At 44.5% G+C, this 27413-nt stretch overlaps 2 protein-coding genes across 3 annotated transcripts in view; one reads left to right on the forward strand and one right to left on the reverse strand.

Moving 5' to 3' along the window:
- SPRY3 (sprouty RTK signaling antagonist 3) overlaps positions 1 to 773 on the reverse strand; it is a 70253-nt gene extending 69480 nt beyond the window's left edge. Inside the window, exon 1 of the mRNA XM_036305672.1 lies at positions 398 to 773. The gene's annotated coding sequence lies outside the window, so the exon portion shown is untranslated. The remainder of the gene's footprint in view (positions 1 to 397) is intronic.
- Positions 1 to 27402, forward strand: LOC118654339 (histone H2A-Bbd type 2/3-like). Of its 2 annotated transcripts, XM_036305673.1 has the most exons (3): positions 1 to 245; positions 20120 to 20298; positions 26668 to 27402. In XM_036305673.1, the coding sequence occupies exon 3, from the start codon at positions 26860 to 26862 to the stop codon at positions 27205 to 27207; it is 348 nt and encodes a 115-aa protein (XP_036161566.1). In that variant the 5' UTR covers positions 1 to 245; positions 20120 to 20298; positions 26668 to 26859; the 3' UTR covers positions 27208 to 27402. The 2 variants fall into 2 exon arrangements, 1 of the variants encoding a protein (XP_036161566.1); XR_004966994.1 differs by lacking the exons at positions 20120 to 20298; positions 26668 to 27402 and adding an exon at positions 768 to 1007 and having other exon boundaries at positions 37 to 245.
- The last annotated feature ends 11 nt before the right edge of the window (positions 27403 to 27413 follow it).

Genomic DNA, 27413 nt, shown 5'->3' on the forward strand with positions numbered 1-27413 from the left:
TCTGCTACGCCGCCGCCGTGGGCCAAGTCCCGGGCGCGCGAGGAGCCCACCCTGCACGGCCGGAAGGAGCGGGGCGGGGCCTCCAGGCTCCCAGCTGGGCCTGAACCCGCTCGGGGAAGCCAGTGTGGGGCCGACTGTTTTTTAGGCAAAAGCCAAGGGCGGGCGCGCCAGGCTGCCTCCCCAGGCTCTCCTTACTTGCAATTCCTTCCGCTTTGCTGAATTGGGAGTCGCGATCTCCAGCACAGGTGGGTCCCGCCCCGTGGATCCGGGAAGGGGTGTCCCGGGTGGGTGCGATGGGTGGGGTTTGCCCGGGCGCTTGCATGCAGGCCTGGCGCAGTGCGGGATGGCACGGCGGCTCCCACCCCAGCTGCTCGGGCCCGTGGGCGGCGGTACTCACCTGAACCCTGGCAGAGAAAGAGGCCCCTCGCGCCTTGCTGCAGGGCCGCCCGTCGTCACGGTTCGTGCCAGTTGCGCGACAAAGAGTCCGCCCCGAGATCAGCGCAGGGCCAGATGGGCCTAACGCTGGAAAACAGCTGCAAGATCTGGAGCAAGCCCGCCTTGGGACTTGCGCCCAGTATACATTGTTTTAAACTCGATCGGACTTCCCAGTCCTGGATCTGAAACTGATTTGGTGTCGAGCTTTCAGCAAGTCCCTGCCCTCTCTCTGCTTCGCTCTGCTTGGCAGTGGAGAGGAAGGTGGCTGCCTGCACGACCTTGCAGCACTGATTTTTCTTTCGTTCTAATATCCACTAATGTTCTCTGCCCAGATTTTACCCTTTGTCTGCCCCTCCTGAGCGAGGATGCCTTGCAAGTCAGGAGTGGCAGGGCAAGGCGTTGCGGAAGCTAGGCAAGGAAGTTCTCTCTCTAATGAAAACAACTCTGAAAAGCCTATTTAATACTACTGCCTGCCCTGAACACTGGAAACAACATCCATTCAATGCTTAGTCTGAATGGCAACTCTGAAGAATGCTCTTGTGAATGCTTTACTATTAAAGATTTTAACTGGATGATTGTTTGACCAAAATGTTTTGTGCTCAATGAACATAATACACTGCTTAGCGTGTCTCATCAGAAAAGACCTGCGTGACTTTAGTGTGCCTACCCAATCGCTGAAAGAAAACCTTCAGCTCTCACATGTAGGAATACTTCCATAATCCATTCCCATACAGCACTTTTTAGAGTTGCTTCTTACCTTGGTATTGCCCTTTCAGGAAACACGGTAGTAAAACTTACATACAATTTATTTTACATGAACTTAACTGTAAAGGCAAAGAAGAATTATAATCACCATGAACCAACATTGTGGGGTCATTCTGACTCCTCTGCATGAAGGAACTGGTGATAATGAGAATGACAACCATATATTATGCAAAGCACTATAATCTGCAAAATGAGAGGTGAATGTGTTTATTGACCACCATACATAGAGAGGTTATACTTTATTTCATAACCAGTGTGATGAAGGGAATGTTCACTGGGGAGGTTGAGTCTGGGGGCATCCTTTGGGTACCCACCGCATTTTTTATCTGCGAAGTGTGGACTGGGACGGATCATTCCTTGCTTTGGCATCTGTGTTAGGAACCACAAGCAGTTGTGAATCTCTGCTTGGCAACCCTGGGAACAGCAGTAAAATATCCAAACATCACTCAGCAACTGCAGTGCTTCTAGCAGCTGTGTTTTCTGCCTGCCAGGAAGGGGGGCGGGGGTGGTGGTGCTGGATTAATGCACCTTTCTGGTAGGAAGAGTCTCTGATTAGAGCCAAAGTGAACATAGATCCACCAGTTGGACACCTTCGTGACCCTCTTTCTACAACAAGAAGTATTTCCCCTGCTCATATAGGCTGTACATGCACCTGCCATGGACCTCATGTAAGAATTTACAGAAGAAGGGGCTCTTGACAAAAACCCATCTGTGCACACCGGCAGATTCCATGTCAGGAGTGGCTGAGATGAGGTGGGTGTCCTTCAGGGCACGGGACCTGATGGTTTCCCAAACGGCTGATAAATGAGAGGGAAGTGGTGGTAGACGTCTGCTGAGTCATCCTTGAGGGCGAGTCTAGGACTGGCTGTTTGGCAGGACCTGGGGGATGCTTTGGTCATATTTTTACTCTGTTCATTCATTCTTTTATTCCAAAGTCAATCAATAAATGCTTACTTTGTGCCAGGATGCTGATCCACTCGCTGCGATTGGCAGCACAGGGGACGGTAAGTTCGGGAGGACAACAGGAATTCAACTTGAAGCATGCTGAGTGGGAGGCATCCTCACTCTTCCCCATTCCCTGAATCCAATCAGTGCAACATCTTGTCACTGCTGCCTCCTGGGTATTTTTAAATCCCACCCACTTCTGTTTGCCTGCCACTGCTACTCCAGATTTCAAGCCAGAATCATTCTTTTTTGGTGATTTTTAAACAATATGTTTTTGGGAGAGAGGGAGAAAAACATTGATGAGAGAGGAACATCAATCAGCTGCCTCCTGCACGCTCCCTACTGGGGATTGGGACCACAATCCAGGTATGTACCATCGAACCAGTGACCTCTCGGTGCATGGGAGGACTGAGCCACACTGGCCAGGGTATTTAATGATTTTAAAATTTTTGTTTTAGAAGATCTAAATCATTGCTGGACCCTCAGTCTTAATGGGAAAACCACCACTCCTACCATCACCACAGCAGCAGCAACAACAACATACAAGAGCCTAACGAGCTCTGTGTTATTCCTAATATAATGTCCAAGAGACAAATTCTTTTTCCTCTGCTTTCTAGGGTGTTTTTAAAATTGTGTATTAAGATATAATTTACACACCATAAAATTGACTCATTTTAAGTGTACACCTTTAAGGATTTTTAGTAAATTTGTTGAGTGGTGCAACCATGACCACAGTGGAGTTTTAGACATTTCCATCACCTCAGTGACATCTCTCTCTTACCCATTCGCACTTAATCCCTGTTACCACCCCCAGCCCCTAGCAACCATTAATCTGCTTTCTGTGCCTACGGATTTGCCTATTCTGAACATGTTATACATGCAGTCATACAGTATGTGGTCTTTTGTGACTTAGCGTAATGATTTTAGGCCTTGTTTTCTTTTTTAATATATGCATTCAATGCTGTAAATTTTCCCCTAAGCACTAAAATTGCTACATCCTACAAATTTTGATAAGCTGTGTTTTTCTTTTTATTTATTTCAAAGCAGTTTTACATTTCTCTTGAGATTTTTTCTTTGACCGTGGGTTAAGAGTGGGTTGTTTAATCTCCAGATATTTGGGGATCTCCAGTTATATTTCTGTACACATTGTATGGTTTCTATTCTTTAAAATTGTTAAGGTGTGTTTTTATGACCCAGAATGTGATCTATCTTGGTGAATGATTCATGTGAGCTTGAGAAAAAGATATATTCTGCCATTTTTGGATGAAGTAGACTATAGATTTCAATTACATACAATTGGTTGATGGTGTTGAGTTCAGCTATGTTCTTACTGATTTTATGCCTTCTGTATCTGTCATTTGTCTTTTTTAATATATTTTTATTGATTTCAGAGAGAAATGGAGAGGGAGAGAGAGATAGAAACATCAATGATGAGAGAGAGTCATTGATTGGCTGCCTCCTGAACACCCCACACTGGGATCGAGCCTGCAACCTGGGCATGTGCCCTGACCGGGAATCAAACCGTGACCTCCTGGTTCATAGATCGACTCTTAACCAGGGAGCCATGCCTGGCTGGACAGATTTCATTCTTTTAGTGACCCTATACCAGTTGGATAATTTGTTTTGCTTTGTTTTACAGTTGAAGCTAAAACATAGACATTTGTGGTTTCAATTTCTTAGCATGATTCTTGTGCTTCAGAAAAAGGAGAGGCAAAGTCATTGTTTTTCCCAATCCCTAATGTAGTCATTCTCCTCAGATGTCACTGCCAGTCATTCAGGAATCAAAATGCCTAGTTTTTTGGCTTGTAGACTTTCAAAAGAGGATGTTTCTTTGTAGTAAACATGAAGAGATTGAAGTTGACACATGTGATTACCTACTCCGACTAGAATTTCTAGCTGTGGCCATTGCCCAAGTGTTTGTGAATATTTTGTAATCAATGATTTTTGGGTCTTGACTTAATTTAACTAACATAAAAACGCATTGAGTCTTTAGTATATGTTTGGCCTGTGGGGATTACAAAGAAATTTGTTCTGTGACCTCGTGGAATTTACAGTCTATCTGGAGAATCAAAGCTTACATTCTTAAATCAATTAGGTCAATTCACTCAAGATAATACCCTCATGTTTGGTTACAACAGTATGTGTTGTTGATCGTCAGGAAAGACAATAAATCTGTGTAGTCCAGGTAAGGTAAGGAAGGCTTCTTTCAATGAATAGGACTTGAAATGGCCTTTGAAAAGTCAATAGAGATTTTACATAAAGAGAACATTCTAAGTAAAGTATTATGAGCAATACCATGGTCAGGACATTGAACACCCCCCCCCCCCCCCAACTAGAATAGTTTGTCTCCTTGAATCACACATACCCACTTCTTCATCATGTACTTCAAACCATAAAAAAAAGGAGTCCTGGCGCATAAGTGGCCATTCACAGGGAAATCATAAGTCATTCCATTTGACTAACACTGGCCCATCTCCCACTTGACTCTCCAGAAACTCTCTTGATTCTCCTGTTGGAACCTTTTCCTCATCCTTCATATGGGACACTCATGGTAACCTTCTTTGTCTCCTGACCACAATCTTATCTTTTCATATTAGTAGGTCATCCTTGGACTATCTCTGATGGTTTCTATTTTGGTTTTATCAATGCTTACAACCTTCCACCTAGACACTGATGGAAATCCTCCTTGGGTTGCAATACCTGACCTTCATAAAGTCTATCCTTCAATCAATAATTCCAGTAGCACCATGGTGTGATGTTGGAAGAGATAATGGTGCACCAGTAGACAATATATATGGCAAGTATGGCCCTGAGGAAAGAAGCTGCCTCCTTTCATATTAAGGATGCCAACTGATAAACCAGCTAACAGAACACAAAAGTTCAGTTGCTAGCTTTGGAGTCATCTTGCTCCACGTACTCTCCCTGAAAAACATATACATGCACAGATACATGAATAAAGCCTTAGTTCCGTTTTCACTAGAAGGCACTAACACTAACACGTATGCTTCTATTGGAACTTTTTTTTTCTAACAATGCATCACAGCCGCCCAGATTTCATAATGATCCCAAGGCACTTAGGGGTGCTCTTCATTTATACCACATCTTATCCCACAGCATTTATGCATCTTGAAAAGGGTCTTCTCCAACACAACAGTACAGGAGACTCCACGTGGGTGATGGGGTGCCTTGTCCATACATATACTACAAGTCCTCAGCAGCCAAAGGCCACTCCCAAAGTATAGGTTGGTAGTCCCTGCTGTAAAGTCATTCTCTCTAGGGCAGTGGTTCTCAACCTCCCTCATGCCGTGACCCTTTAATACAGTTCCTCATGTTGTGGTGACCCCCAATTTCATTGTTACAAATTGAACATAATTAAAGCATAATGATTAATCACAAAAACAATATGTAATTATATATGTGTTTTCCGATGGTCTTAGGCGACCCCTGTGAAAGGGTCGTTCGACCCCCAAAGGGGTCGTTGCGACCCACATGTTGAGAACCGCTGCTCTAGGGTGTAAGGGTGCCCCCTCCAGTGCGCACCAGGGTCAGTAGGCTTCATCCAGAAGCAACACCAGACCAACACCTGTGCTCAGCAGACTTACCAAATGGACATAGAATGTGTGGTTGATGTGTGTATGTGAGTATACTTAAGTATACTGAAAGAAGTATACTTAAGTTGCCAGTTGTAAGTCCTGATGGAAGTATACTTGTGTTGCCAAATCCAATCCCAAATTCTCTGCCTGTACCATAATACCATCCCAGTGTGCCTCTGTGACTCATGGAATAAGTCACTTAAAGATGTTTTGTGGCACTGCATTTGACATTATGTCTTGTGGCATGCATAAACATGAGGTCTGTTCGCTGTAGACAAGGACACACCAGGAAAACCAAAAGGGAAGATCCCCATACTCTTGACCCTAGACCCATGGTCGGCAAACTGTGGCTCAAGAGCCACATGTGGCTCTTTGGCTCCTTCAGTGTGGCTCTTCCACAAAATACCACGTGCAGACATGCATGTACAGTGCGATTGAAACTTCGTGGCCCATGAGCAGAAGTCAGTATTTTGTGGAAGAGCCACACTGAAGGGGCCAAAGAGCCGCATGTGGCTCGCGAGCCATGGTTTGCCGAGCTCCAGTTTGCCGACCACTGCCCTAGACCACCCTTGTTAGACATAAACTTTACCTGTCCTGCCTGCCTCCCAGAACCACAAGCCATACTCTTTACAATAGGTGCACTGATGAAATTGGCCATGTCCTGCTTGACATTGTTTCTCACCAAGGGCCACAGTTGTCAATGCTTTTTAAACCCCACATTCTTTAAACTCTTGCTTCTCTCTTACAGGATACTAAATAAAGTATATGTAACAGTGTTCATCTCCTTTCATGTAAAAAAAGATCTGCAACGTTTTCACCAGCACGGAGCCCAGTGGAAGGTCAGCAAAATGTCTAAAGCACCTCGTAATTCACCTCCACCTGCCTCCACCTACCAGTTGCCTGTTAGGCTCAGTCACTAAAAGGGCCTTTGGTGGTATGTGAGTTGCGTGAGATAGGTTCTCAGTGAGTCACTAGGTAGGGGTGAGTGGTGTTCACCAGATTGATACAAATTCAAACTCGGTACCAGTGCTAAGTCTGAGGCCACTCAGCAAAAGTCCCAGGGTACACCAAGGCCAGCTGTCACCCGCCGGGTGAACACAGACCTTTGAGGTAAGTAGGGCAGGGTCTTAGGGAGTCGTCTGGAGGAGGACAGCAGAGCTCATCAGGCTAAAAGATTTGGACATTTGGAGGGAGGGTTCTGTACTGGAATAGTAGTGCTGGTCAGACAAGCGAGGGAAAAATGGCCCCTTCCCTAGATCCACACAATTAAGCCTTTCTCTCTTCATCTCTGCCACCTGTAGTCTGCCTGGACCTCCTTGAGAGCCTTCCAAGAAAGTCTGCACCATGGGCCCAGTCTGGCCAGAGGCAACAAGTTCCTCCACAACTTGAGAGCTCAGCAGAGTGGGGCCATGGGGAGTCTGGAGGGTGGGGCTGGTGCATTCCCCTATGCTGATGTGGAATGGAAGGGAGTGTTCAACCCAGGAAAGATGGCATCTGTGAGTGGTGTGGGAGAAGGACTCAGCACAGGGGCCTTGGTGGCTGTCCTTCCTGGCCTCTCCCAAGAGCCACACTACTCAATCTCTCCCTGTAGGATTCCAGTCCATTCTGAGTCACTTTACCTCTGCTGGAGCCCAGCAGAGTTCATCAGACCCAAACACAACAAGGTTTGACCATGGGAAGTGAGCATTCTGCACTGGTTGGGCATGTGAGGGATAAGTGGCCCTTGATCTGGAGCCACACAAGTCAATCTGAGATTCTACCCAGACCTCCTGGAGAGTTGGAGTTTGGCAGCGAGAAGTCAGAAGACTGGGGATAGTGGATGTCCCATGAAGTGGTGGCACTGGTCAGGCCAGTGGGAATGTAGATGGAATAGTCCCCACCCCAGAGCCACACAACTCAGTCTCTGACACCCCTTGAGTCCACCCAAACCTCTATACCCTGGGCCCAGTCAGCTGACTTCTTCTCAGGGCATGAGCTCTGAAGGGCAAGGTGACAAGGAGCCAGGCCATTGAATTCCTCCAGGCTAATGCCATTTGGAGGGAAGGGCTATACCCAGGGAAGATGACATCTTTGGTGTGGAAGAGGGACTCAGCACAGTGACCCTGGTGGTTGTCCCTTCAACTCTCCCCAAGGCCACACAATCCAGTCTTCTCACACAAATCCACTCTGCTTTGAGCCTCCCTCCCTCCACTGGAGCCCAGGGTGAGTGGCTGCCAATGAGGTTCTGTGCACTGACCCATTAGTAGGGTGTCTGGCTTTCTAGCAGATCGGCATTTCCCTGGTGGACAGAAATGCCGCTGATTTTCACAGCCAGATGTTATATAGGCTCCACTTCCCAGTTCTGGCGCTCTAGGCAGGGGAGCCTGGTTTGGGGTTGAGACCTCAGGCTCCCCAGGGGGGACCTTTGCAGCTGAGATAGCCCATTGGATTCTCAGACACTGCACATGGGTATAGAGCCAGCCCTTTTCATGATACCATCCTTCCTACTAGTCTCGAGGTGGCTTCTTCTTTAAATCATTGGTTATAAGAGTTCTGTTAAGCTAGTCTTCAGCTGATTATTCAGATTGATTGTTTCATATTTTAGTTTTAATTCCAATTTGGTCCTAGGAGGAGGTGAAAGTAACTTCCACCTATCTGCTGCCATCTTGGATCTCAGTTTGTCATTTTTATCAGAGTAAAAATCTAAGTTGTTTTTTTTTTAATATGTTTTATTGATTTTTTACAGAGAGGAAGGGAGAGGGATAGAGAGTTAGAAACATTGATGAGAGAGAAGCATCGATCAGCTGCCTCCTGCACACCCCACACTGGGGATGTGCCCGCAACCAAGGTACATGCCCTTGACCGGAATTGAACCCGGGACCCTTCAGTCTCCAGCCCGATGCTCTATCCAGTGAGCCAAACCAGCTAGGGCAAAATCTAAGGGGTTTTTTTTTGTTTTTTTTTTAAAAATATATTTTATTGATTTTTTACAGAGAGGAAGGGAGAGAGATAGAGAGTTAGAAACATCGATGAGAGAGAAACATCGATCAGCCGCCTCCTGCACATCCCGCACTGGGGAAGTGCCCGCAACCCAGGTACATGCCCTTGACCGGAATCGAACCCGGGACCTTTCAGTCCGCAGGCCGACGCTCTATCCACTGAGCCAAACCGGTTTCGGCTAAAATCTAAGTTTTTATGTTTTAGTATAGAAGGCCCTTTGTGATCTCCTTTCTGACATCACCTCCTATTAGTTTTCCCCTTGATTACTCAGCTCAGCCACACTGCCTTTAAAATATATATATATATATGATTTCAGAGAAGGGAGAGAGCTAGAAACATCAATGATGAGAGAGAATCATTGATTGGCTGCCTCATGCACGCCCCACACTAGGGATCGAGCCCACAACTCCGGCATGTGCCCTGACTGGGAATCAGTTCCATAGGTCAACAATCAACCACTGAGCCATGCTGGCTGGGCCACACTGCTTTTTATACTGTTCTTTGGCAACAATAGATACAATCGCAGCTTAGTACCTTTACACTGGTCTACTTTACACCAGATATTTTCATGACAAGCTACCTCTCTGTTCAAATATTATCTTTCTCAATGAACTCTACCCTGACCACCATGTTTAAAAGTCCTGCTACTTAACAGCATACACCTTTACTTTGCTGGTTTTTTGCAGCTCTTATTACCTTTAATATACTATATCATTTCCTTTATATTGTTTATCTTTAATTGTCTACCTCCTCCCACTAGAAGATAAACTCCATGAAAACAGGAAATTTGTCTGTTTTGTTCACTGATATATCTATGCCAAGGGCCTAAAATAGTGCCTGGCAGAAAGTTGGCACCTAATAAATATTTCTTAAATGAATTGATTAGCTAGTTAATTCATTAATAAGGATGTCAGGGAAGGTTTTTAAAATGAATTTCTATTTAATTAGAGACCTGAAAACTGAATAGGAAAAGAATGAGAGGGACAACATGGTTGGCAGAGGAAACAACATATGTGAAGGCCTTGAGGCAGTGAGGGCAAGATCAATAAGGCCAATTATGTAAAGCCTTGAGTGTCATTGGAAAGAGATGACTTAATCCTTTTGCCTGCCCTCCAGAGTCTCTCACCAAATGGGGAAGGAAAAATGAACAGCCAATTATTATACGTGTTGTAAGTGTACTAGTAAGAGAATGCAAAAAGAGCTGTGAAAACACTGAGTGGTCAGCTGCTAACTCTTCCTAGAGGAGTTAGGAATATTTTACAAAGAAGGTGACATTAGAGCTAGGTCTCAGGCAGGAGAGTGACATGATGAAAGTGTTTTAAGAAGATTAATCTGGCAATAGTATGGAAAGTGGATGGGAATATGGATGGACTGAAGGCAAAGAAACCATCTAGCCTATGGCAGTAGTCCAGGCATGAAGTGATGAAGGCATCTATAGGAATGGAAAGAGAAGGACAAATCTGAGAGACATTTGGAAGGAAAAATTGACAGGAGCTAAATGGACTCTTGGCTTTAAGCCTTTCAAGAGGTAATGCTTCTTCCTTAGTAATAACCATGAAAAGATTCAGACTGACCTATTATGTAATTGCCTACTCTGACTAGAATTTCTAGCTATGGCTGGCCTCCAAAAGTTTGTTATTGTGATTGATACTTGTTGGACCTTAATTTACATTAAGATGGCTTAGACTCTTAAGGTTGGGATGCTCTCAAAAACATAATTTTGACTATGAAACAGCAAATTATTCCATTAAAAAAGAAATGAGTGAAACCATGGGACTGCATAGGAAGTTTTACAATGAGCTCATAGTTCCTTTTTTAAAAGTATAATATTACATATGGAAAAGAAGAATGGCTGTAACAGGTGGCATGTGCCTAAAGGATTAGTATGTGGAAAAATAAGGCCCCAAATTACCTCTGGCTTGGATAAATATATATTTACAAAAACAATAAGAACAACATTTTAACTATGTTCTCAGAAAGAAAAAAAGGATGTGTGTCCTGGATAAGTTGCAACTCAGATGATATTCTTAAACTACTCTCAATGATCAAGGTATTAAAAAGATGAAATATTGCCATTTTGTAACAACAGGGATGGACTTTGAAAGTATTATGCTAAGTGAAATAAATCAGACAGAAAAGGACAAAACTCATATGACTTCACTCATATTTGAAATATGCAACAAACAAAAAATAAAACAAAATAAAAGCAAATTCATTATCAAATATATGGACATCAGATTGGTGGTTACTAGTGGGGAATGGGGGCATAATAGGTCAAAATGGGAAAAGGGAGTCAAATATATGGTGATGGATAGAAACTACACTTTTGGTTAGTGAGTACGCAGATATCAAATTATAATGTTGTACACCTGAAACGTATAATGTTATAAACCAATGTGACCTCAATAATAATAAAAATGTGTTTAGTTTATCCTTACCTTGATTGATAGTTGGACTTGATATAAAATTATGGGTTACAAATAAAGTACAGAAGTTGTAAAGAAAAAAAATTGGGTTAATGTAAATACATTACCATTTATAACAAAGAAAAAGAAGGAAAAGTTTTCAAGTAAGTGAGTACTTAGAAAGTTACAAAGTTATCAACAAAGAGATTCCACACAAATATAATTTTTACTTCTGACAAGATCATTAGATGTAGTTTATGGAAATATAGAAGAAATATGGAATGAGAAAATGATATTTCATCAAAATTTTAACATCTTTTATGACACACTTATGAAAAATAATTATGAACCCATATTGATGGTTTAGATAATTAAAACAATTGTATATTAATTAAGTTATTAGCATACTCAAAGAGTAATGATTAACAGACCATAGGCAAAGGAAGAGTTTTAATAGGCTGTTTCAAACCTACGTTTGGCTTGACCTAGGCATATTTTTATTATTTTTTTATTTAAACCTTTATTGTTCAGATTATTACAGTTGTTCCTCTTTTTTCCCCCCATAGCTCCCCTCCACCCAGTTCCCACCCCCCCTCCGCCCTCACCCCCCACCACTGTCCTCATCCATAGGTGTACGATTTTTGTCCAGTCTCTTCCCGCACCCCCACACCCATTTCCCCCCGAGAATTGCCAGTCCAATCCCTTTCTATGCCCCTCATTCTATTATAATCACCAGTTTATTCTGTTCATCAGATTATTTATTCACTTGATTTTTAGATTCACTTGTTGATAGATATGTATTTTTTGTTCATAATTTTTATCTTTACCTTTTTCTTCTTCCTCCTCTTCTTAAAGGATACCTTTCAGCATTTCATATAATACTGGTTTGGTGGTGATGAACTCCTTTAGCTTTTTATTATCTGTGAAGCTCTTTATCTGGCCTTCAATTCTGAATGATAGCTTTGCTGGATAAAGTAATCTTGGTTGTAGGTTCCTGCTATTCATCACTTTGAATATTTCTTGCCACTCCCTTCTGGCCTGCATAGTTTCTGTTAAGAAATCAGCTGACAATCATATGGGTACTCCCTTGTAGGTAACTGAGTTTCTTTCTCTTGCTGTTTTTAAGAGTCTCTCTTTGTCTTTTGCTCTTGGCATTTTAATTATGATGTGTCTTGGTGTGGTCCTCTTTGAATTCCTTTTGTTTGGGGTTCTCTGTGCTTCCTGGACTTGTAAGTCTATTTCTTTGACCAGGTAGGGGAAGTTTTCTGTCATTATTTCTTCAAATAGGTTTTCAATATCTTGCTCTCTCTCTTCTTCTGACACCCCTATAATTCGGATGTTGGTACGCTTGAAGTTGTCCCAGAGGCTCCTTACACTATCTTCATATTTTTGGATTCTTTTTTCATTTTGCTTTTCTGGTTGGGTGTTTTTTGCTTCTTCGTATTTCAAATCTTTGACTTGATTCTTGGGATCCTCTAGTCTGCTGTTGGATCTCTGTATATTATTCTTTATTTCAGTCAGTGTATGCTTAATTTCTAGTTGGTCTTTTTTCATATCCTCCAGGGTCTCACTAAATTTATCGGCGGTTTCTAGAAAATTCTTGAAAAATCTTATAACCGTGGTTTTGAACTCTATATCCAGTCGTTTGCTTTCCTCCATTTCTGTCATTTGTGACCTGTTTCTTTGTCTCTGCATTATTTATGCTTCCCTGTGTTGATAGAGTGGCTTTGTGTGCTAGGTGTCTTATAGGGTCCTGTGGCTCAGCCTCCCCAATTACCTGAGGTGGACACTCTTGGTGCACCCCTTTGTGGGCTTTGAGCACAGTCTTGTTGTAGTTAAGCCTTGATTGTAGTTGGTATCACTGAGAGGAATTGACCTCCAGGCCAATTGGCTGTGAGAATCAGCTGTGTCTGCAGTGGGAGAACTTCTGTGCTGGAGACACCCTTATGGGGTAAGACTTGCTTCAGTGGAGCTTTGGTGCTCACTGAGTCTGCCCCCTGAGTGTGTCCCGTATGGATCTGAGGAGTTGTAATTGGATGGTCTCACTCTGACCACTGGGTACACTGGCTCTTGGATCTCTAAGGAGGTGCTAATTTAGCCTCTGCCTGAGGCTACCCCACAGGAACTATGGAGAGATCTGCAGATTCCTCTTCTTTTTTGGGGGTTTGGAGGTGCCCAGATGAGGCCCAGCTGTGAAGCAATGTAAGCTGCTGTGGGGCCTTGGGCTTTCTTTTGGATGTTCTGGGTCTCTCTGACCCAGCTGCAGTTTGTTAGGTAATTTTAGTTTGCAAAGGGCCAGGCCATTCATATGCAAAAGGCTCTGCACACAGTTTGAGTGGGGCAGGGTCTCAGGAAATCAACAGGGCAGAGCAAACAGCTATGGCTGATCCTCAGCCCTCCCCTAAGAGGCTCCAGGTCTCAGTGTCCCTCAGTAATCGCTGCAAGCACCTCTGAGAGAAAACCACCCTCGAGTTCCGTCTGATGCCATACAGTCCAGTTTCTCCCTGTATGAGTCTGGGTCCCCAGAGACTCGCCCGGAACTGGAGTTCAGAGCAGTCAGGAGCTTGAGACTCCCTCCGGATTGAAAAAGACAACCGCGTCCTCAGTTGCCAGCTCTTTCTGCGTGCGCCTCCGTACCTCTGCACCTTACTTCCGCACCTCCTCTGAGTCTCAGTGTGCTTTTCTCTTTCCTTCTAGTTGTAGAATTTCCACTCAGCCAGCATTCCTGTGGTTCTGGATGATGTCCATTTTGTCTTTTAGTTGTAGTTTTGAAGTGGTTGTGCGAGGCAGCAATTTCAGGTGTTTACCTATGCCGCCATCTTGGTTTCTCAATATTTTTATTATTGAAGTAAAGATTCAGAACATGCAGCTTACCAGATTTAAAGAGACTATGAAGCTGGAAGAAAATTAATATAATCCAATTCCCACAAACATTTATGCAGTTTTACTATGTCTAGAAACCATGCTAGATATTAGAGTATAAAAATTAATGAGACCTATGTCTTTCTATTGTGGAGCAGCTAAGTATTTCTAGGAGGAAAGACATAAAAACATAATTTTAGCAAAATGTATTAAGAAGAAAGATAGAGACATAAACAGTATTATGAGAGAACAAAAGAGATACAACTTTATTCTGGGAGTTTAGAGAAGACTTCTTATAGGAGATGATTCTTGAGGATGAATAAAAGATAAAGTAGGAAGGGCTTCCAGTTTGAGGGAATAAAAACATGAACATGAGTTTCTTAGAATCATGAAAGCATTTAGTGGGTCTGGGAAACTATAAGCAATAATGTACAAAGACATAAATAGCAGAAAGTAAGGCTGAGAAGTAGCTCAGGACCAGGTAATGGAAGGCATTGCATAACATGATAAGGAAACTGGACTTTACCCTGAAGACCCTAGCAATCCATTCAAAGGGAATGACATACTGACATATCTGTTTTCTTTTCGTTCAATCCCTACAGTGTGCACAATAGTTTGAATTGAAGGTGTGTGTATATGGATAGATTAATTAAGAGTCTATTACAGTCTTTGAATGAGAAATAATAGTGGACCTGAACTTAGATGGTGATAAGTAGAGATATAATGTAGTACATGGGGTTTAAGAATCATTTAGGTCAGGGGTGGGGAATATCCAGCACAAAAGCCATATAAGGTCTACAAAATCATTTGGTCTGGCCCTGCCAAAGCATTAGGGGTGAGTTAATTAAATGTTTGAGCAAATATAGTAGGCTAATTTTTAAGTTCTACAAAGAACTCTGATCGCATGGAGTCCTCCCAGTTTTGCCAGGCATAGTTAACTGCTTTTTCCTTTGCGCTTTTTCACTGTACTCTGTGATTACAACTATCATAGATAGTATTGGTTATCACCCTATATCTGTCTTTCTTCCTCATTAGATTGTGAGGTGTTTTTTTAAAAAATATATTTTATTGATTTTTTACAGAGAAGAAGGGAGAGGGATAGAGAGTTAGAAACATCGATGAGAGAAGAGAGATCGATCAGCTGCCTCTGCACGCCCCCCAGTGGGGATGTGCCCACAACCAAGGTACATGCCCTTGACCGGAATCGAACCTGGGATCCTTGAGTCCACAGGCCGACGCTCTATCCACTGAGCCAAACCGGTTCAGCGATTGTGAGGTTCTTGAATGGTGGCTGGGGTTGCTGACTTATTTATGTTTATATCTCCAGTACTCAGTAATATATGCTGGGTGAAATAATGAATAAATGAATTAATATACTTGCTTAAGAGTGGTTTGGGGTGGGAAGTAATCTATACTAATAAAAGGGTAATATGCTAATTAGACTGGACATCCTTCTGGACAAAGCCACGGTGGCAGGGGCCAAGGCAGTGGTGGTTAGGGGCGATCAGGCCGGCAGGAGGGAGCAGTTAGGGGGGATTCAGGTCAGCAGGGGAGGGCAGTTCAGGGCATTAGGCTGGCAGGCAGAGGTGGTCAGGGGCGATCAGGCAGGCAGGCAGGCGAGCAATTAGGAGCCAGCAGTCCCAGATTGCGAGAGGGATGGCCAACTGCCGGCTGAGGCCCAATCCCACAGGGGTCCTGGATTGGAGAGGGTGCAAGCCAGGCTGAGGGACCCACCCACCCCCATGCACAAATTTCATGCACAGGGCCTCTAGTCCAATATAAAAGAATAAGAGTATTTGATTAAGAATTGAGCATTAGACCAGGGGTTGGAATTTTATTATGCTTCGAAGGGCCAGATAAGAAATATTGTACACTTTGGAGGCCACATATGGTCTTGGTCTCATAGTCTTCATTATTTTTGTTTACAACCCTTTAAAAATGTAAAATTCATTTTTAGCTTGTAGGCCATATAAAAATAGGCATGGGCCATAGTTCGATAGCCTCTGTAATAGACAATACCCATAGGTAGGAGTTTGGAAAACAAGAGTCTATGGAAAAAATAAACATAACCCAGATATCAGCAGAGGCCACTCTATGCTCTTCTCCTTGCCACCACCCACACACTCTCAATAAATTTGAGTTTAGCTCTTGATTTCCAAACCTGTTATTTCAGAACATTCCCTTCATCATCAGCAAATTCTATTATGTCTTTAGCTATGGCCTCTGGTATGTGATTGGTTTCATCCCACATCAACATGAAATTTAGTCCCCCCATCAGCTTACATCACACACACACATGCACACATCCACTCAAAATTGGCATTTTGTGCCCAGCCGGTGTGGCTCAGTAGTTGAGCACTGACCCATGCACCAAGAGGTCCCTAGTTTGATTGTCGGTCAGGGCACATGCCTGGGTTGTGTGCTTGATACCCAGTGCAGGGCATGCAGGAGGCAGCCAATCAATGTGTCTCTTTCACTAATGTTTCTGTCTCTCTAACTCTCTCCTTCCCCCCCCCTCTAAAATCAATAAAAACATATTTTACCAAAAAATAAGCATTTTGTGGGTTTAGTGACCTTAGGGGTTTATTGACATGGTTCACATCAAGCACCATTCAACTTCTCTGCAGTTGCATATCTTCTCTTTTCCCACAAGACAAATTAATTCCTTTTAAGGCCTTATCCAAATGAAGTTGTTTTATTAACCTTTCTGAAACCATCACACTCAGGGAGTTCCCAACTCCAAGCAGGTTTTTCAAGAGATATAGTTTATTCCTAACAACAACCATAATAATGGTGATGATGATAATGATAATAGCAGCTAACATACATAGGTCTTAGTATGGGACAGACACAGTTCTAAGTGCTTTAGTGCTCATATTAAAACCAGGAGGGAAGTGTTATTATTGTCCTCATTTTACAAAATAGGAAATGGAGTCACTGGAAGTTTAAGTAACTTGCCCACAGTCACACATAATCAGTGGGAAAGAAAGCTCCAAGGAGCCAGGGTGAGGGCAATCAATACTGTCGTAAGTAAAGAGGCCCAGAAGGATGGAACCTGAAAACCAATGCTTATATGTGGTGGGAAGGTTAAAATTAATGAAATTTAGCCCTACCCAGTTTGGCTCAGTGGCTAGAGCGTTGGCCTGTGGCCCAAAGGGTCCCGGGTTCGATTCCAGTCAAGGGCATGTACCTTGGTTGCAGGCTCCTCCCTAGCCTGGGCCCTGGTTGGGGCCCTAGTTGGGACACGTGAAGGGTTCAACTAAGTGATGTGTTTCTCTCACATCAATGTTTCTCTCTGTCTTCCCCTCTCTCTTCCACTCTTCCTAAAAATCAATGGAAAAATATCTTTGAATGAGCATTAACAAAAAGAAAAAAAAATAGTGAATTTTCAAAGAACTACCTCAGATTTTTTGTTCTTTTGGGGGTTTTTTGCTTCATATAGACACAGACAACATTATGGTGATTACCAGAGGGAAGAGGAGGTGGGGTGGTGAGAGATAGAGGACAGTAAAGGGGGAATAAATGGTGATAGAAGGAGACTTGACTTTGGGGGTGAACACAATCCTATCTAATAATAGAGATACATGGTAATTAGCCATATGACCGCTACCCTTCCCATTGGCTAATCAGTGAGATATGCAAATTAACTGCCAACTAAGATGGCGGTTAACCGCCAACAAAGATGGTGGTTAATTTGCATATGTAGGCACAATGCTGGGAGGCGAAAGGGAAAGGATGGAAGAAGCCCCCTGCCACTGACGGTGATTTAAAACCCAGGGGGGAGCTAAGAGCCAGGGGCAGGGCAAAGGTGGCCCTGGGGGCCGCCTTTGCCCTGCCCCCCAGCCGTGATCAGAGAAACCAGTGCCTTTGCCACCCCCGACCAGTGATCACGGGAAGCAGGGGTGGAGCCCGCGATGGGAGCTGGGCAGGGGCGGAGCCAGCATTCCAGGGAGCTAGGGGTCCCTTGCCCAGGCCTAAAGCCTTGGTCAAAGATATTAGGCCTGGGCAGGGGCAGAGCCTGCAATCCGGGGAGCTGGGGGTCCCCTGCACAGACCTAACACCTTGGCCAGAGGCATTAGGCCTGGGCAGGGGCGGAACCAGCCATTGCAGGGCAGAGTCAGCGATCCTGGGCAGCTGGGGGTCCCCGCCCAGGCCTAATGCCTTGGCCAGAGGCATTAGGCCTGGGCAGGGGTGGAGCCTGCAACCGTGGGGAGCTGGGGGTCCCCTGCCCAGGCCTAATGCCTGGGCCAGAGGCGTTAGGCCTGGGCAGGGGCGGAGTCAGCAATGGTGAGCAGCTGGGGGTCCCCTGCCCATGCCTAATGCCTTGGCCAGAGGCATTAGGTCTAGGCAGGGGCAGAGCAGGAGATCGCGGGGCGCTGGGGGTCTCCTGCCCAGGACTAATGCCTCCACCAGAGGTCTTAGGTCTGGGCAGGGGCGGTGCCAGCGATCATGGGTAGCAGGGGCAGAGCCAGGGATGGTGGAAGCTGGGGGTCCCCTGCCCAGGCCTGACACCTCTGCCGGAGGCCTCAGGCCTGGGCAAGTGGCCGATCCTGCAATTGGAGGGTGATGGGGGTCAACGCCTTTGGCCCAGGCGTCAGGCCTGGGCGGGGGGGGGGGGGGTAGCCGTCAATCGGAGGGGTGTGCGGGTCCCCTGCTCAGGCCTGATACCTGGGCCAGAGGTGTCAGGCCTGGGCGGGGGAGGAGCCAGCTATGGGAGGGAGATGGGGGTCCCCTGCCCAGGCCTTACACCTCTGGCGGAGGCATCAGGCCTGGGCAAGGGGCCAATCTGGCAATCAGAGGGTGATGGGGGTCAACGCCTCTGGCCAAGGGGTCAGGCCTGGGCAAGGGTGGAGGCCATGATCAGGGGAGACGGGGTTCCCCTGCCCAGGCCTGAAGCCTGGGCCAGAGGCATCAAGCCTGGGGCGGGGGTGGGTGGGGTGCCAAGCCGCAGATTGGTGTGAACTACAGAGGAAGCACCTTTTCTGACTGCTCATTGGTTAAGCTCCCTGTATGCCACTGGTAATATTCTTAGTAACTTGGGTAATAAGAATCCAAAACGGTGATCTAGGGTTTTTCAGCACACTCCTGGTGAAAAAAACGAAGGTCCGCTGCTGGAGGGCTAAGAAATGTCATATCCTGCCCTAGCAGGTTTGGCTCAGTGGATAATGCCTTGGCCCGCCGATGGCAGGGTCTGGGTTCAATTCTGACCAAGGGCATGTACCTAGGTTGCAGGCTCCTCCCTGGCCGGGGCCCAGGTCAGGGCTCATGCAGGTGGCAATCAATCAAAGTGTTCCTCTCACTTTGATGTTTCTCTCTGTCTTTCCCTTTCTCTTTCACATTCTCTAAAAATCAATGGAAACATATCCATTGATATGTTTATCCTCACCTGTTTATCCTCAGGTGAGGATAAAAAAATAATAAAGAAATTATTATTATATGAAAGACACATCTTGAAAATGCCTAAAGAAAGTTGTCTTTTTTTCATGGTGATGGGACTGGAGTCCGTGTTGATGAAAAAACCTTGCTGGCTGCGGTGACTGGCAGTAGCTGCAGCAGTGGGGTTATGGGGCTGGTTCCTTCCCCTGATCAGCCTGGTCACCTCCCACAAAGGGAGGCCAGACTGCGGCTTAGGCCCGCTCCCCAAGGGGAGCTGGGAGCGGGCCTAAGCCGTCAATAGAACATCCCCTGAGGGCTCCCAGTATGTGAGAGGGGGCAGGCTGGGCTGAGGGACACTCCCCCCACCCAGTGCACGAATTTCATGCACTGGGCCCCTAGTACAATATACAAAGGATGTAGCATAGAACTGTATACCTGAAACCCATGTTATTAACCAATGTCACCTCAATAAATTCAATACACATTAAAAATTAATAATTAAAGAACCACTTCTTAGATAGTGGGGTAAAAGCAACATTGCAAGGCATAAAATCAGAATGGCTGGTGAATAAGTAGAAGTAATGGTTATAGACCACTTATGCTTAGCTGTTTGGAATTTCTTCCTTGTTTAATCCTGTGTAGTTGAAGTCACAAAATCTATTCTTTTACACAGTTTTTTATGTAGTCTTATTCTCTTGGGCTCATAAAAGTTGTTTTATGTTGCTACTAACTCTTTCTTCTTATTATTGAATGTTTTAGGATGTGCCACAGTTTGTCCTACCTGCAAAGCAGGATCCAGGACCTGCTGAGGGGAAGAGTCATTCATTGGGCCTTTCAACAGCCCAACTTCAAAAGCTTACTTCCATTAACCATCCATTGACACCATACAGACTCCAAGCCTCTGAATTGTGCTTGACAACAACATGGAGATGATTTTGGTAAGATGTGTGGGGGAAAAATACTTTCTTTTTAATTGTGATAAAAACAACATAAAATTTAACATAACCATTTTTAAGTGTACAGTTCAATAGTGTTCAATATATTCACATTGTTTTGCAATAACAGATACTTTTTATGTGGACTGAAAATACTTTCTAAGGACCTCTAGCCATTTATTTCCAAGGTTATCCTACAGGTTGTAAGAAAGACAAAAATAATTTGGGCAATAGTAAAATGTCATCCCAGCTAGAAAAAGGGAACACTGTTCCAGCCCCACTCTTAACTCCCTGTATCACATAAGGAAAAATAGGAAAGTAAAGAAAGCCTCATTGTACAAGAGAGAGGTTCAAAGGCATAGACTGGAAATGCTACCACCAGGAAAAGTATTACGTGGAAGAGGGGGCGGGGAAGCTTTATCCCACTGTATTAGTTTCATAACACTGCTATAACAAATTACCACAAACTAGATGACTTTAAACAACATAAATTTATTCTCTCTCAATTCTGGAGGCTAGAAATCTGAAATCAAGGCATTGGCAGGGCCATGCTCCCTCCAAAGACTTTGGGAGAGAGCTCTTCCTTGTCTCTTCTAGATTCTGGTTATCTTTAAATCTATTCTGGTGGTTGCCAACAGTCCTTCATGTTCCTTGGCCTGTGGCAACATCACTACATTCTCTGTCTCCATCATCACATGGCCTTCTTCCCTGTGTCTCTTCTGTGCCTTCAAATCTCTCTTTCCTTACAAGGACATCAATTGTTGGATTTAGGGCCATCCTAATCCAGTATGACCTCAAATAATCTTGGTTACCTTCAAAGACCCTATTTCCAAATATAAGGCCTTATTCACAGGTACTAGGAATTAGGATATTAACATATCTTTTGGGGGCATACAGTTCAAACCATAACACCTGAGAAAGGGACTAAAAGACTTGTGAAGGCCGCACTTCCAAGACATAGGCCCACTGTTCACTCTAAAGATTGAAACATAATTCAAAGATTAGAGAATGTCCTCCTTCCACATATAATACAACCAATATGCCTCTGGTTAAAATAAAAGTGGGCTACAGCTGGGAGAGCTGCAAGAGGCAGACTGTCTCTGATGTGCAGCACAAAGGAATGGGGAGACAAAAACAAGACACCAGAGAAGTTTACTGCCTCTGTTATTCATAGAGGCAAACATCAGATAGAAACCATCTTTGGCCAGACTGATATAAATATTCACCCTGAAGTTCTATTTACCTCAGAATCTACTGTCCTATACAGCATGCCTGGCCAACAACAACAACAACAACAAATTTTAAAAACATGCTAAAAGGCAAGAAATAATACAATTTGAAGAGACAAAGCACCATGAGAACTAGGTTCACATATGATACAGGTGTTGAAATTATCAGTCAAGAAACTCAAATTAACTATGATTACTATGTTAAGGACTCTCATGGAAAAGATAGACAAGATGGAAAATATAAGAATCCAAAAGATCTCTCTCTCTCTCTCTCTTTTTCTCTCTCTCTCTCCTCTTTTTAAAATATATATTGTTTACTGATTTCAGAGAGGAAGGGAGAGGGAGAGAGATATAGAAACATCAATGATGCAAGAGAATCATTGATTGGCTGCCTCCTGCACGCCACTACTGGGGATTGAGCCCACAACCCGGGCATGTGCCCTTGACCAGAATCAAACCTGGGACCCTTCAGTCCTAAGGCCAACACTCTATCCAAGCCGGCTAGGGTAAAATCTGTCTTTTTCTGACCCCCCGCCCTTTTCTTTCTGGTTTGATTCTCTCTCAGTCCTCTCTTATCTGCGCAGACACTCATTCAGTCTCCTTCCAGGAGTTTTCTTCTTTTGCCAGCCCCTTAAAAGAAGTCATCCTTAGTCCCCTTCTATGTTCTCTCTATACACTTTCCCTGTACAATCTCACTATAGTAGGTCCTTGGGTTCCGGGAGATCCATTCCTATGGCGCAACGAAATACGATTTTCACCATAAGTCGGAACCCACCTACATAAGCACCTATGTCACTCACATGGAGCACATACACAGCAGTAATGAAGTGAAATAGTAAAAAAAAAATATTAAAAGAAATATAACAGTTCCTGACCTTTACTTGTGGTAAATAAAAAAACATAAAGCACATATGTGCATACGTCGAAATGACGGAACTTGTTTTTTTAATTAAATAAATGGGAGATAGCGACGTAACCACAAAACCCCGAGGACTGCCTGTACATCATGTCCACCAGAATTATCCTAATGACTCCCAAATCTGTATCTCCAGCCCTGACCTCTATCTCTCTTTAATTCCCACACCATTTATCCTTTATCTCCATCTGAATATCACACAGGCATCTCAAACTGACATACTCCAAACTGAACTCATCTTCCAACCAATATCAGGACCTTCATCTTTAGCCCATATCTCCAGTAATGGCTCCAAAATCCATAGTCATCTCACCCTGCACTCGAGGAGTTATACCAGAGCTTTTGTCCGCTCCTCCACCAATGCTCTACTCTTTCACTCAGCTAACTTCGATTTGTTCTTCAGCGTGGACACAAATGTCTCCAGGAATATGTCCCAAACAGCAGAATCCGTGTAAATTATTCCTAAATGTTCCTATAGCATCTTGAACTTCCCTTCTCATAGCACATATCACAATATAGTGTTTTCATTGTCAGGTTCCTTGTCTATATATCTTCCATCATACTACTTGCAGGAACCTGATGAACATTGCTCATCGGTATTTCTTCAATGCCTACCACAGTCCCAGATGTATAGTAGGCATTCAATAAATTGAAGGAATGAAGAAAAGAATCACCAAGTCACCCTGGCCGGTTTTGCTCAGTGGATAGAGCGTCAGCCTGTGGACTGAAGGGTCCCAGGTTTGATTCTGGTCAAGGGCATGTGCCTTGGTTGTGGGCACATCCCCAGTAGGGGGTGTGTAGGAGGCAGCTGATCAATGTTTCTCTCTCATCGATGTTTCTAACTCTCTATCCCTCTCCCTTCCTCTCTGTAAAAAATCAATAAAATATAGTAAAAAAAAAAAAAAAAAAGAATCACCGAGTCTCCAGCTAGGGTCAACAGTATCATAAATATGTCTCAAGCACCTATTATGTGTCATTTTACTAACCAAATTATTATTTTAATTGTTGACAGTAATACAGATGTCCCCCATTTCCCCCCCCCATTTACCCCTTCCACCCAACACACACCCCACCCAGGCCTTCACCACCCTATTGTCTGTGTCCATGGGCTATGCATATAAGCATATATGTACTTTGCTTAATCTCCTCCACCCCCCCCCACATCCTCCCCTCTGAGATCTGTCAGCCAAATTATTTTTTAAATTGAATTTGTCCCCTGGAGTTATTTACCAATGCCATCATCTTAGTTAAGTATCTATCATTTCTTGATTAAGTTACTGCAGTAGCTTTTTAACTTCAATCTCAGGCCTCTCTATCCTATTTGCCACACAGCTGCCAGAATGAGCTTTCTGGAAACAAATCAGGCCATGTCACTCCACAGCTTAATGGCCACAGTGAGCTCATAATAGCCTACAAGGTATTCCAAAACCTGAGCATAGCAGACCAGAACCTACTTATCTTGGCTCCTGCAGCCTCTACTCTAGCCACATCAACAGCCACGCCCCCATGGGCACCCTACTCTCCAGTCTTAGTAAATGAATTGCAGGTCCCCCCAAATGCCTCGGCTTCTTGTCATGGTACAGATCCCTTCTCTCACACACACTTGCCATCAAGCAGCTTGCCTGGTCCACACCTATGCTTTCAACAAAAGGTGTGTGGACCCTTTGTTAGACACCATGACCAAGTGGGATTTCTCCCATGAATGTAACATATGAAAGGCAATTAATGTAATGCACCCTGCTAATAGAATGCAGGGGGGGGGATCGCATGCTCATTTATTTCATAGATGTAGTGGGAAGGGAAGCATTGGACAAAATCCAACACCCTTTCATGAAAATAAATTCAACAAAATAGGAATAGAAGAGAACTTCCTCAACCTGATAAAGAGCATCCCATTGACAATGGTGAAAGACTGGGTACTTCCCCCAGCCATCAGGAGGAAGATAAGAATGTTTGTTCTTGACATTCTATGCAACATTATACTCAAAGTTCTAGCCAGGCCAGCTAGATAAAATGCATTCCAATTGGAAAGGAGCAAGTAAAACCATCTTATCCAAGACATGTTCATATATATATATATATATATATATATATATATATATATGTAAAACACTAAAGAATATAGTAAAACACAACAGCCTATTCAAACATGCAATAAAGGAGCTCAGCAAAGTTGCAGGAGTCCAGATCAATGTGCAAGCATCAGTTGTATTTCTACACACTAGCAACGAACATTCTAAAAATGAGGTTAAGAAAATCATGGCTTTTACAGCATCATCCAAAAGAAAATACAATACTGAGGAATAAATTTAACAAAAGACATGTCAGACTTGTACTCTGAAAACTGCAAACCATTGCTGAAGGAAATGAAAGAGGACCGAAATACATGGAAAGGCATCCCGTGTTAGTGGATTGAGCATTTAATATTGCTAAGATGGCCACAATCCCCAAGGCAATATTCAGACTCAGTGCCATGCCTGTTACAATCTAACTTGGTTTCCTTGTGAAAATTGACAAGCTGACCCTTAAATTCACATGGAAATGCAAGGAATACGGACAGCCAAAACACGCTCACAAAGAAGAACAAAGTGGGAGGACTCTCACTTCCCAATTTCAGAGCTAACTACAAAGCTATAGCAATCTTACAGAGTGTGGCCCTGGCATAACGATAGGCCTATTGTAGGTCAATGTTTTAGAATTTAGAATCATAAACAAACTCATATATGTATAAATAATTGATTTCCAATAAGGGTACCAAGACCATTCAATGGAACAATGAAACATCTCTTCAAAAAAGGGGGTGCAGGGACAACTCAATATCCACAGATATAAGAATGAATATGGACCCCAAACTCACACCAGGTACAAATATTAAATCTGATGGACCACAGACCTAAACTTAAGGGCTGAAACAATATAACTCTTGAAATAAAGCATAGGTGCAAATCCCCATGACCTTGGATTAGGCAACGGGTACAAAATATGAGAGCAAAAGCAAAGCCACAAAAGACAAAGAAAAAAAAAACAGATAAATTGTATAGCATCCAAATACTAAACTTTTATGCATCAAAGGACTCTGTCTAGAGAGTGAAAGGACAAACTCCAGTATGGGAGAGACATTTGCAAATTACATATCTGATAGTGGCCTACTTTCCAGACTGCATCAAGAACCTTAAAACTCAGCAACAGGAAAGACAAGCAGCCCAGTTTTAGGAAATGGGCAAAGCAGTTGAAAGTACATCTGCTTCCTCCAAAGCAGATGTACAAATGGCCAAGAGGCACATGAAAGGGTGCTCAACATCACTAGCCATGAGGGAAATGCAAATCAAAACGATGAGCTACCACTTCACACACACTGGGATGAGATTATAAGCAAAACAAAAGGGAAATGAGTTTTGATGAGGATATGGAGCAATGGGGGCCTCAGACACTGTTGTCAGAACTGTAAAATGGAACCATCACTATGGAAACCAGTGGGCGGTTCCTCAGGAAGTTCAACATAGAATTACCACATGGCCTGGCAATTCCTCTCCTAGATATGCACACAGAAGAACGGAAAACAGGTGTTCAAACGGAACCCTGTGCAGGAATGTTCACCGCGGTGCTATTCACAACAGCCAGAAGGTGAAAATGACCCAAACATCCATCCACTGAGGAACCGATGCCCAACATGTAGTCCACCCATACAATGGAATGTTATTCAGGCATGAAAAGGGAATGAAGTGCTGATTCATGCTACCACTGGGGTGAACCATAATGAGACCATTATGTTCAGTGAAGGTAGGCAGACACAAAAAGCCACCCATTTATCCTATGATTACATCCCTAGAAATTTCCAGAATAGGCGAGCCTCTATGGACAGGAAGCGGGTTCATGGTTGCCTGGGCCTAGGGGAGGAGGAGAGGGCATGTGGGGGTGGGGAGAGGAGGAGGGCAGTGGGAGTGACTGCCACACAGGGTACAGGGGTTTCTTTTTGGGGAGGTTCCAACGCTTTGGAAGTAGGTAGGTGTGCTGGCTGTCCAACATCACCAGTTATACCTGGTGCCACTGGATCCCGCATGGTTTTTCTCTACAACAATCCTGTCCAGTGGACAATGAGAGTTCCCTCAAAGAGAGGGTCCCATGAGTAAGGGTGAGCAGGGCGCTGCCAGCACCCTTCTTTGCAGGCCGCGGCCCACCAGGGCCAATGGGAAAGCAGTGACCTCACCGAACTTATGTGTCATACAGCCTGTACCTGGACCAATGAGGGGTCGGTCCATGGTCGCGAGGATACAGAGCAGGAGCCTCTGTACTGGCCACCTTGAGCGGTTGAGGCCAACTGGCATCTTCCTGAACCCAACCGCACTGAACCGCACCGCAGCACACCACAGCGCACTGTAGATCTAGGCGGGTCAGAGACAGTGCACCCCAGCGCCCATCATGTCTGGGCAAAGGAGCCGCGGAGGTTCTTCTGATCACCAGAGGCGGAACCGCACCAGAAGCCGCACCAGCAGAGCTGAATTGACCTTCTCTGTGAGCCACCTGGAGCACCTCCTGCGGGACGGCCATTACACCCAGCGTCTCAGCGCCAACGCACCTGTGTATCTGGCGGCCATCATCCAGTACCTGACGGCCACGGTCCTGGAGCTGGCGGGCAACGAGGCCCAGAAAATCGGCTGCAGGCGCATCACCCCGGCGCTGCTGGACATGGCGATCCACAACAACGCACTGCTCAGCGGTTTCTTCGAGAACACCACCATCTCCCAAGTGGCCCCGGGCAGGCGGTAGCTTCCCAACATGACCTGGGCTCCCCGGGCCTCGGCCCACTCACAGCCCAGGCAGCCCGGGCCTGTCTGGCGCCTTGGGCCAAGTTATTGAAAATAAAGTGTTGAAGGAAACCCCTGTGCCTGCTTCAGTCACTCTGTGTGGGAGGTGGTTGGAGGGATGGGCTGGTGGTGGTGTGTTCCTGGGAGCGGGGGTGGAGTCGGGGATGA

Source organism: Myotis myotis, unplaced genomic scaffold (assembly GCF_014108235.1).
Source record: "Myotis myotis isolate mMyoMyo1 unplaced genomic scaffold, mMyoMyo1.p scaffold_m19_p_4, whole genome shotgun sequence".
Classification (NCBI taxonomy): Eukaryota; Metazoa; Chordata; class Mammalia; order Chiroptera; family Vespertilionidae; genus Myotis; species Myotis myotis.

Bases quoted from the DNA above. Each gene is read 5' to 3' on its own strand.
- LOC118654339 (XM_036305673.1), top strand. From the start codon at position 26,860: ATGTCTGGGCAAAGGAGCCGCGGAGGTTCTTCTGATCACCAGAGGCGG.